Raw genomic sequence first — 12,081 nt, forward strand, 5'->3', positions numbered from 1 at the left:
AAGATCTATCTCCCTGTACTATAGCCAAGGCTCCAAACTTGTTCAAGGGTCTAATCTGAAACATCGTGTTGGCCTTTAAGGAGGTGGAGTTCTTGCACATGAGCTGCTTGATGAACCATAAATATTCTTAGCCCTGAGAAAACAAACTGTATTAGAATAAACATATCCAATTTTACTGCTCTACGAGGGTCAGAGTGCCCACATAATTTCTGCAGGTACATCATATGCTGCCATTCGTTGAGCTGTGATAACTTTTATCTGAGTCCTTCAGGCACATTTTAAAATGTTTCAATGGGGCATTGCAAGTAAAACATTTCTAAGTCTCATCTCTCTTGAAATTGCTGATCTACGGTTTAAATTTGGTTCTTAGGAAAGAAATTCTTAAATTTTTGCTAATGCCTCGTGAAACTTAATGAATCAGCCCAGGGTACGAAGGAAAGCTATCTACTCCCATAAAAGCAAGTATCTGCTAATTAGTGCTGTATGAATTGGAAGAACTGCAAATGAGACATTAAAAGCAAAAGAACTTTCTGTGTGGCCTCCTGTAACCTAACAGTACAAAATAAACTTAATTCATGTCAAAACAATAGTGTAAGAAGTGGATGTATATACAAAATGTTTGGGCTTGACCTTTATAAATAATAGCATTTAAATGGTATTTTGCTGAGAAGAAATGACCAATTATATGGCATTTCCTCTGGGAAAATTACATGCAACTTACATTGCACGTGCAGTTAGGGAACACGTACAATAGTAACTACCAAGTATTTCTCCTAGATTTTATATTTAGAATATCATGTTTGACCTGGATTTCCTGCAAGATCCCTCACTACGGTAAGATGTCTTTCAAGTGTTGCCAGGGTGTATGCCTCGGGACATGACAGAACACGAGAAGGACTCACAAAAAAGATACGGTTCAAACAGGGGCCGAACACTAAATAGCACTAGTGCTTTTTGGACTCTTGCCTATGAAAGACTGACTGTGTCTCTACCAGAAATCTACACCTCTGGAGTTTTAGTAATGTAGCTTTAGAGCAGTACCAAGTATGTGAAGAATTATTCTGCTGAATGACAGCAGGAGTACAAAAAAAGGGAGTATCTCTTCTCTCGGTGCTAACTATCTTTCTGTGGAGTGATGGAACAATATGGATCACAGGTGGGTCTTTTTCACTGATGGGAAGGAAGGTTGGAAGAGAGATGTTAATGTATGACAGCTGCTTCCTTTATCAAATAAAAAAAAAAAAAGGCTTTCAAGAAAATATTTTCTAGAACTGTCAAATGAGCTATTTAATTGCTTCACTCAATTTTTCCCACTGGCTTGTTACCAAAAGAGCCTACATAAGTAGCAAGCAGATGTTACTGCACCTTGAATACACTTGTATCAAAAATTTTCATCTTTTGGAAGTGGGCTGCCTATTCCCTCAGCATGTACAGATAATCCACAGGGATATCTGGGAGAGCACCAGTCCCCAGAGCTGTTCTGTTCCCGCAGTAGGCGTAGCTGAGGGAAAGAGTGAGCTGCTTGGCTGAAAATTCAAAACTGAGTTAGAGGAAGACTTGCAGTTGAACCAGATGGGTGATAAGGACCTGACTGTGCGATTTATTTATTTATTTGTTTATTTACTTAAAGTGCAAGTGGTTGAACTGAAGGGGCATGAGTATCTTGGTGGCATTTGGTATTTTCCATATTGAAAATCTATTAGCTCAAAGCAGGTGCCTAAGAGGGGCTGAGTGCCAGAGCTGTGGCTTCTTATTGAAATGTCTGTACCATATCACTGGATTGAGGAAAAGAATATAACCTGGTCTTCACAAAGGTATTTGTCATTTGAACAGACGCTAGTTTGTGTCTAAGGGCATCATTTATTTTCCAAGAGGCGTGAGGTAGTTGAACATCTTATTCTGTGAAGAATTGAAGACATTGTTCTTCATCTCTGGGACAGAAGTTGTATTATTTTTGGGGAGACTTCCTTTGGGCAACATCTTGAACTTAAAGCCTAGCTGTGCAGGCACGTAATGTGTATTATCTTTCCTTTTAATTTGGGCTATTCTTGGTAATAAGATTCCCGCTTTCTCTGATTTGCCTATTGTCTTCTGTATAGGTTGCAAGTCCTTTGTCTATAAAACCTCAGAACAAGACAGCAATAGCGCAATGGAGTCCTGAGCTATAAATACTACACTGAACCTAAGAAATTATACACTAATAAAAATAATGTAGTAGGCAATTGCCTTGGGAGTTGGTATTAAAAGTGCAATCAAACCCTAACGTGCTGGGTAAAGCTGATTTCACTTCCATGTTAAGATAACTTTGCTCCTATTTCAGAGCAGAGTGGTGATGAACTGCAACTTTTCCTGTATGGGTTTTGCCATACGGGGTGGTGGTGATGGGCTGTGTCACAAGTGCACATTGATGCAGGATGTTAGCATTTCCAATCATGAGCAAACCAACGTGTAATGTGATGAGATATTAAAGCCCCCAAGAGTTTCAAAACTTGATAATTATATCTATGCTAAGAAGCTTTTGAGCCATGCCAAGCCAGTGACTGAAGCAGCCGTATTATTGAAAAGTAAAATTTATAGCAATGAAAATATTCTCATGTAGTTTAGCAAACAATAAAAACAGGATTAACTATGAAGTTTGTGGGATGGCTTTTTTGAAGCCCTCAGTATATTTTCACTGTTTGGTCTCTTGTGTAATTATAGAACTAGCACTGCAACATTTGAAACTCCTTTATTATTGAAATATATTTAATAACAGGGTTTAAACAGCTATTGGCCAGCTATCAGCGGGGCCAGAAAATATGACTTCCTTTATCATTAGAAGAAAGTATCCTTTTGGTTTAAAACCCTGTTTAACTAAAACTGCTATTTGTCACGGAGACTCTTTAAGAAAAGGACAATAATTGATATGTTCCGAAGTATTGATTATGTTGGATGAAGAGGATAAATAAGGAGAGAAATTTCCCTTTCATTATTTTGAACAGAAATCAATGTTAAATGGAAAAGGATAAAATCAGTTGGGACTTTTAAATTTGGCTATTTTAGAAAAGGAAAGAAAACCCTCAACAAAAACTGTATTATAAATAAAAAAGCCCCAACCTTTTAAATGGTCTTTTTAAAAAGAGGAAGCACTACACACACTTAAAAGAAAAGGTGAATTGAGTGTATGAAAGCAAAAAAAATTCAGAGGTAAGATCTAGAGGTAAACTCTGGGCTGGATTCGGCTGAGAAGCCTCTGAAAATTACTCTAGATTTAGTGATAAATAAGTGCAAGAAATAACTCAAAGCTACCGAATCTAGTGATCACTGGGAAGATAGTACAGTGATAAGTGACCACAGAATAAGAACAGCACCCAAATGCAGAGTTTGTTCTGTATCTTCTACTTTGCATAATGCTACCAGAGAGAAGAGCCGGAATAGGCTTAGAGAGCTGAGTATGCCTAAAATATCCTTCTAAACTATTCAACGTGATCTTGCTATGGTTTGGTAGGTGAATCCAGGTTAGATTATCATAAAAGCATGTTCACAGCAGGAGAATAAAGCTGAAGTGTGGTATTTTGGTGCCTCTGGCTAGATTATGTAATTCTAAAAATCATTCTTCCTGTGTGTCTTACATTCTTTATTTGGAACAAAATCTATCAAAAAGATGAAAGTCTGTCTATCTGCATTTAACTTTCATACTCAGCTGAAAAACTCCATGCATTATGGATCATATGATAAAGCCATTTTAGTTGCTGATATAAGGGAATATATTTTTAATTAAGTACAGTGTGGTATTAGACTGTATTCTGTACTTAGCTGTAACAGGAATTCTGTTCCTGCTGCTCTTCAGCTTTTATAATTAAACTGGACAGAAAATGGCATGGACATCTACAGGCAGCAAAGACAACCTTCTTCACCAAGAGAAGAAACTAATAACAAACCACTGAAAATGAAGCACTGAGTCTTCACTTCAGAAGGATGCAAACTCATACCCCAAAGGATAGTATGGCAAGAAAGCTAATGACTTTAGTACATAGTTAAAGTTGCTCTTTCCTCATAATCGAGACATATTCTTTCCTTAGATCTGAAAACGTTCAGGTGTTGTTGGTTTCAAATAGGTCATGGCACAAATATCTGAAGTAATTATTACTGTCAGAAAAGTTTAATTCACTTCTTCATGACAAAAGAGCATTTAACTTACGTTGATTGCTTTTTTTTTTTTTCCTCTGCTCCCCCCTCCTCCACTTCTCCCAATAGCAAAACTCACAAGTTTTGGTCATTTAGGGATCTCATGGCACCAAAAGATATAAGAAAAATTAAATAGTCTTTAAAGATCATTTGAAGCCAAGTAATAGAAGGGAGGCATTGAGAACAGAGAGCAGAAGTCTTCCCTCAAAGAGTCAGTAGATAAGCTCTGAGCCAGCCTGGTCCAAGCATAATCGAGGGAGCTTTGAACTTGACTTTTCTGTATTCCCAGTTTAGCTTAACATATTGGCTTTTTCCTCAACCTGTTGGTTGTCATATAGTTAGCCAGTGTTGAAGCTGTAAGGGAACAAAAGTAGTTGTTTAATAACATTATTGATTCAAATGATGATAGTGAGATATGTTTTAAACACATTAGTTGACAAATCTGGAGTTACAAAGAGGTTTCAAAATAACATATAGATGAGAACTAAGTTTATGGGGATTCGGTTTGCAGTGAGAAATGTGCTGTATACGAAGGCTAGTTAGTCAGTTCTTAGTTCAGTTTTAAAATTCATAGCTGCCAAACATGAAAAGAAAGTTGTTGTACTTGTTTGGTTATGGTACTCGGTGTCCTTTTTACAAACTTAAACATCATGAACAAAGCACTAACTAATCTTTAGCGATAACAAAGCTATTCCTAGCTGTTTGTTGAAGACAGCAAGAAATTAATATGCTCTAGTATTTAACATGGTTGGAGGTATCATTAGGAATTTACTTCTGAGTGTAATCTTTTCTAATTTAAATGAAATTCATTTGCTTCCTTTTCACCACTATAGATTTGGGTTCAGAAGCCCAGTACTGTGTAGGAATGGCTGTTTATAGCCCATTCGCACAGAACTTCTGCCTCTGGAAAAATCAAGTTATTACTTGCAGCTGGAACATTAAATCTTTGGACAACTGAGGGCAGGACTGGGGGAAAGAGAAGGCAGGAAGAGGTGCTGTGCTACTGCATATTCTTGGCCACATCAAATAAATTGTGGTCATAAAACAGGAAGCCTTTTCTTCCTGCTTTCATCCTGCATCCCGTAAATCTACACTTGGATTATTTCCTTTAAAATTCAAAATTATACTTCAAACAGTATTTTTCTCAGTATTTCTCCGAGTAAGCAAAAGGCAGATTTCTTTTTTCAATACCAACATACAAACCACCACTATAAAATCTGGGTCATGTTTTGAGGTGGTGTGCATAATTCTAGTTGCTTTCAACTTTGAAGACAGAAAGCGGTCCAGCATGAATGCTGATAAGTGTAACAAGCTTCATATTTGCATCCTTTTTATCTTCTACAAAAAGGACTTTGTTTCAATAAGCTCATTTTATTTGCTAAAAGGAAAGCAGCATTTGGAAACCTATAGCATATTTTTCATGGCTGCTTAAGAAGTCTCCAGCAGTGTTTTCAATCAACTGTAGGCCTGTGGGGAAAGCCTATTCCACATAACCCAGCACGTTATTTCATCACGGCTATTATGTCTGAGCTGTGACACTGGCTATTTCTTTCGCTGTTTGCTGTGGGTTGTGGTACATAATTTGAGTTTAGGAAGCATGACTTCAGATTGCTGTGCAATAACTGAGGGAGAGGCTACGACTTGTTCAAATGCACATGGTAGCTGGGAAATACCTTCATCTCTTGGTGAGAGCTCACTGTATTCAGATACAACCTAAAATACGGGATTCAAGTGATCTGTAAAATTGGGGGTTCTGCTTAGTCAAGGAAAGGAGGTGTCAAAAGCCTTCCAACAGAGCTGATGTGCATGGTAGTGAGCCTCCTGCATCTTGTCATGCTGCCAAAAAAAAAAAAAAAGGAACCACAGACCTGCAAAGGTATCCACTGTGAGGAGATTGATGCAAACCTGTAGCTGTTGCTAACGACAGGAGAGGGTTGGTATCAGGAGAGGAAGCATGGTGAAAGGAGTACAAACCTTAAATTGCCTGACATTTCCTTGGGCCACGAGTTGGTGCTCATTTTCAGGTGTGATGCAGTAAGCTAGTCTCTAAACCAGATGGGAAGAAGAAGAAGTAGTCAGTCATATGAAGTGGGATTATGTCTGTAATCCCCAATCTATAATGAGGAAGTAGCATGAACTTTATTTAAAACGGTAACTTAAATCTTTAATATCACTGTATCATGTGCCTTTAACTTGATTACTGAGAGAACAAGCTTATTGTAAGCCCCTTGATATTAGCCTTTAATATAAGAAGCAACAGTAGAGAGTTTATGCAAATACTAAGTCCAAATATTTAGCAAGTGCATATGGAAAAGAACATCGGGAACAAGTTGGTATCACAGGCATTACATCCCCTAAATTCACACTTTTCTGTTAGTGCTGTCCCGGAGGGAGAGGAAGGAGGTACTGACTATTTCCCAGCTCATCTCCTTTGTCTACCCTGCGCTGTGCCATTTGGGATCATATATAGATTTTGGTTTATCCTGAACTTCCAACCAACTTAAGGAGTTCCCATTAGACTGAGTATAGGTTTACCCAAACCTTTAAGAGCCACAATTTAGGGTGTCATATCTTATGATAGTTATTTGGATATAATTTAGTAGCCTTTCGCTGTATGTCTTACAGGGAGACTGAAGAGTTGCTGTCTACCAGGGCTGTAAAAGACAAACCAGAACATGCTAACACTACAAAATGAAGGAGCAAATGCGTTTTTGGCCGAAGGCTTCTGCATCCCAATATGAGTAAACTTGTGCAAGCTGGCAAAAGCCTGTTGGGCCAGTACAAATTATTTTTTGACATTTAGATGCTCCTAGCAAATGGGTTTGTAAACCCCCCAGGAGTGGAACAAAACAAATTGTTGGAAATGAGAGCTAGAAATTGTGCCCAGCATTGAGGTGTTGGAGCTGATGAAAACAGGGCAGGTGAAGAGGTTTCTCTTCACCGACTTTGGGGTGACTTCCTGAGGTCATTCAGAACATTAAGTGAGGGGATGTTAATGTTTCAGAAACAAGGCATTTATCCCTTTGGGCCTGCCAGGTTGATGCGAGGGGGGTGCACCCTATCTAGGAGAAGGGTGAGATCCCATTTTCTGCTAAATTCTCTGTGTGGTGGTGGTTCAGTGATTTGCCTAAGAGCATCAATATCTTCTACACCATTGAGTAACTCCAGCTGGAGGAAAGGAGACCAATAGAAATAGGTATAAAACAGAGTCTAGATGAGGTTATAAAATTATGACATGTGATGGGACAAAAATGGATGATGTATAGTGGTGAGGAGTCTTGCTTCTGAGCTCTATTAAAGGTTTTAAGACTATAGATAATTTACTATGACAGTCATGGTAAAATTAATATGATCAGTGAACTTTAATCCTGTGCCATTTTGAACTGATAAATAAAGAAAGTACAGGGGGGTGAACTTCAAGGAAATATAGCTGTGTTTTTTCCCATAGAAACAGCTTCTTTTAAAGAGAATTAATATATTAATATTACACATAAACACATAAATGAAGTTAAGAGAACACTATTAATGTTGTAATGTTAAACTGTTATTTTGCTGTTAGGCAAATAATTAGAATAAGATGGTAACAAATTGTTTCTCCCTCAGTTTCTGCTTTATTTAGTGCACACATCAGGCATATTATACACGAAGTAGGTTTATGTAGTGCAAGATGGGGCTGTCTAGTATTATCACTCTTTTAATGAAGTAGTTAAAAAGCAGCAGGCTAGATGAGACTGTAAGTGGTGCCTATATCAGAATTGTTTCTTGATTTCCAGATCTACTTCAGCACCTTGGTCTACCTTGAATATTAAGTTTCTTCAAGCATTCTGATATTAGTGATGAACACAACAGAAAGATCTGCAAAAATTCTAGAATGTTGAAATAATTCCAGTAAATAGAGGAGATGAATACATATTTGACAGAGAAAATCAAATACAAAGTGGCTGCTGTTAAAGACAGAATACTGGGCTAAATAGAGCTATTGCTGTGACCCAGTATTTCTTCTGTCTTTTCTAGATGCTCATTAAATGAACAAAGGCTGTCCTGAACACAGGGATGGTTTGGGGGCACATCCCACCCTCCCAGCATGTGGATATGTGTTTAGAGACCCTTACAATGCTAAGATAGGAGGGATCTGAGTTAACTTGGTACATGTAACGGTTTACAACACTCCAATATACAGTGATAAAGCATACCTTGGACTGCCCTCTGTTTAGGTAGAGTCGTGTGAAGACCATAGCTCTATGCTGAATATGAAGATACCGTAATTTGTATATTTTTTAGTTAATAAGGAAAAAGCTAACCTCGTCAATTGGATTAATTACATACATCGAAAATATTTTTTTCAGAATGATTACGGTGCCTTCTGGAAAGCTAATTTCTATCTAGAAACTCAAACAGCATGTAGTAATCCTACCTCAAAACTCCAGTCCGTCTGATGGTTGGATCCAAAAGGTCACTCATAAGTAACAAGTTTTGGTAGTAAGAGAAAAAAACTGCCGTCTTAGATCCAGCCATTTCATTTCATAGCAACATTTAATGACATTTTGTTAGCATTCCACTTACTTCTTTAAAGGTCCCACGCACGCTCATAAATTTATAGATAATATAGGCAGGCACAAGTATCATTGAAGATAATGCTATTCCCCAGCCAATGCGATTTGCCCAGAGAGGGAAGGTGTAGTCATCGTAGGTCAGAGGTTTGAAATTTATTATGCTGACTATCACGACAAACTAGGGAAGAAAGAATAAAGTGAAGTACAGTTTTGAGAAGAAGAAATGATTTCATGTGTTTTATTAGGCAGTCACTCTATATTTCAATCCAGCTTTACCATTTACTTTCATCCTATTTACTTTTCCCCTATAAATCAAGATTGTAATGTCCACATTGCCTTTTAGAAAATTGAGAAACTCTACAGCTGTAACAAAGCTGCTTAATGTCCCCTACCCAGTCATCATGGGGTTTAAAATATATTGGTTCCTAGTAATTAAGTTGATATGTTCCACGTTTAGCACTTCCAGCTGGAAAAAAGAATCTGTGCATTGTGATGGCTGAAAGATGCATTACCTACAGATTCATTCTGACCGTAAACACGAGTATTAGCAGAATTCCAGCAGGAAGGCACTGGGCCCATTTCACCAAGAAATCTTAAGCCACGCAAAGGTTAGACTGACAATCACTTCAGCTTTCTCTGGCTACCTTGCTAGAACTCCGCTTATTGTAAAACTGAAATTTTCAACAATCTAATGCACAAAACCTAATGATCCTTGGGGCAGCATTTTTCCATTCTGAGTCAGCCTGTTTGAAGAGCTGCAGGATATAGTTCCGTACAAGCTTCTTTAGAGAACAGTATTTGAAAGGATAATTAACACATGCTTGATAGGTGCTTACTGATTAATTGGGACCAGAAGCTTTTATATAAAAAAAACCAACAAGGGGAGCTGAAGGCTGTCATAAAAGCCTGCCCAGTGTATCTTTGGAATACCAACACTGCTTTAAGAATGCATAGCTTTAAGCAATGAATAGTATCCTAAAATCATAGTGAGGTCAAATTTCCATATTATTCCTCCTGACCTTTTGATTTACAAATATGCATAGGAAAAGGAACCAATATAATACTGTAGTTTAGTTCTGAATCTAACCTTTACACAAAGCAACGAAATTTATACTCTGGGATTTTTTTTCCCCAAATGTAACGAAGCACTTGTTTTTCACATCAAGACACTTACAAGGTATATTTAATGCATCTCTTGAGTGTTTCACACAGCTAATTACTGGGTGTAGTTGCATATTAGCTATTTTAAGGTGTCATTCCACAATTCGGGGATCTTTGTATCATCCAATGAAAAATAAATTCTTGCTAACACAGTCTCTTATCCCTGGTTAGTTTGTTTTCCCATCAGAATGATTTATGTTTAATGTGCATAGATGCTGGGGGGACAGGGAGAACACTGTCAAAGTGTTCCATATTCCCTAAGAAAAGCTGCTTTCTTTAAATTCTGCTAAAGTGAAGGAACAGAAGATGACCACAGCCACAATTGGCTTCTCTTTGACAACAGAAATCTATTACATAAAATATAACCAATGCCGTTGAGGAGAAAAAAGAATTAAATTGGAGCGTGTTGTCATCCTGACAACATCAGGTATAGCAATGAGTATCGGTGCCTACTCTATATTGTAGGAAGCAACATACTAAAATTCTTTTCATGATGAAATAATTATCAACACTCACCAGTAGAAAAGCAGGGCTAACAAATTTCCAGCACAATCTCCAGTAGAGGCCTGGCTTGAAGCCCATCATTTGTTGGATATCTTCACTGAATCTGTCCACACCTAGAAGGGATGTGAACATCAGACTGGCATAAATCTAAACTGTTGCAATGCTGCATACCCAAAACCATCTGCTTTTTCAGGAAGCAGACAATAATGACTTTCAAATCAGAAGGCATATAACAACACTGATCTCCTTTGAATGACTAGTTGTGTCTTTGACATCACCGTATCCAAGACAAATGCCTGTGAGCACTTAAGGTCTGTTGCAAATAGCATTACCATTGAAAAGCGGCATTTCACAAATACCTAGAATTCAAGTTGTGAATGGTGCACACACTTTTTTAATAGTTGTGGACTATTGTGCCCTAATTACCCAATACTATTATAAGTGCACCGAAGCAGAACCCAGACCCTTACACACACTGCTTACTGACAATTAGGTAGATTCATATGATTCTTAATTTATCAAAGGATGCTTATTTGTTCCACTTAATGGCATACTTTACTTATCTTTCAGTGTTTCACTAAATACCCCAGATTGTTATATCCATGGCAAATGTAATTTCATCTTCTATCAGCTTTCCAAGGAACTGGGTAGATGCTTCTGTTAGGAGTAAGTATGTACAAAACTACAGTAGCTAGAAAGAGGTGGCCTTTTTTAGAGTATCCTGTGTGTTTTGGAAAATTATAATACCAACTAGAATTTTCTAAAATGGCTACTTCTGTATACATCTAAATATCTAGTAATGTAGCTCTTGTAGATACCTTAGAAGATACATGATCTGTTCATGTGAGTAAAAACCAAGAGTAGTCAGGAATTTACTTGCTGCAGTAATTAAAACAGCAGAGGAAAACATGAAAATCATTAAATGAAGACATGGGTGACATATAAATCCTGATAATTATACCAGGAATATAGAATATGCATTTAGAAACATGGATGGCTTGATCTCTTGATTATTAGCAAAACTTTAATAGTAACATACAATATTGCTGTGTAAGACTTTGTATATTAGCACGCAAGAAGATAATAGACAAGATTTCCATTGTCAGGAAAGATACGTAGCAGTATTTCATTAAAAACCACTCAAACATTAGCTACCTGCAGTGGGATTCACTGCAGTGCAGGGGAAGGGAGGCACCAGAACCAAGTGTTTAGCAAGTGACGAGATGGCCAGAGGGGAGAAGAGCTGCGAACACCCACTTCTCAGCCTGTAATACTCCTTGAATCCGTCTAGCCTGGGACTTTGCATGTGTGTGTTAATGCACGGGTTTGTATTTAGTACTTATGCCAGTTGAAGTATTAATAGTTATAAAACCAGTATAAATAGCTGCAGTAGAAATCTCTTCCCCCGGCCAGCGCAGGAAGGAAGATCCTGTGACCTTGTTGACTCCCCTTCAGAAGCACTCTCTAGACAGTGACTGCAAAATCAGGATAGGTCATGCTGCAAGGGGAAAGCAAAAAAATCTGCTGTCCTGGGTTCCTTAGGACATACTGAATTCTGTAACAGCAAAGAAGGAAGAAATGGCATTTCAGTCAGTGCCTTTTAATTCCTTGTGGGTTTTACACATTTAGCAAGCGTTACCAATTCTGTGTCTGAACTGCACAACTATAATGTGCTTTCTGTGAGTGGCACGAGCCT

General features: G+C 37.9%; 1 protein-coding gene across 2 annotated transcripts in view; it reads right to left on the reverse strand.

The window, feature by feature from the left end:
• Positions 1-2,050: 2,050 nt before the first annotated feature.
• SLC6A2 (solute carrier family 6 member 2) overlaps positions 2,051-12,081 on the reverse strand; it is a 75,273-nt gene continuing 65,242 nt past the window's right edge. Inside the window, exons 11-14 of one of the 2 annotated variants that reach the window (XM_074157819.1) lie at positions 10,398-10,498; positions 8,731-8,898; positions 6,142-6,213; positions 2,051-4,521 (exon numbers count right to left, since the gene is read on the reverse strand). In XM_074157819.1, coding sequence (XP_074013920.1) covers positions 4,498-4,521; positions 6,142-6,213; positions 8,731-8,898; positions 10,398-10,498 — 365 coding nt within the window. In that variant the 3' untranslated portion in view covers positions 2,051-4,497. The remainder of the gene's footprint in view (positions 4,522-6,141; positions 6,214-8,730; positions 8,899-10,397; positions 10,499-12,081) is intronic. The other variant, XM_074157817.1, reaches the window with a different exon arrangement.

The sequence above is a fragment of the Numenius arquata genome, chromosome 13 (assembly GCF_964106895.1).
Source record: "Numenius arquata chromosome 13, bNumArq3.hap1.1, whole genome shotgun sequence".
Classification (NCBI taxonomy): Eukaryota; Metazoa; Chordata; class Aves; order Charadriiformes; family Scolopacidae; genus Numenius; species Numenius arquata.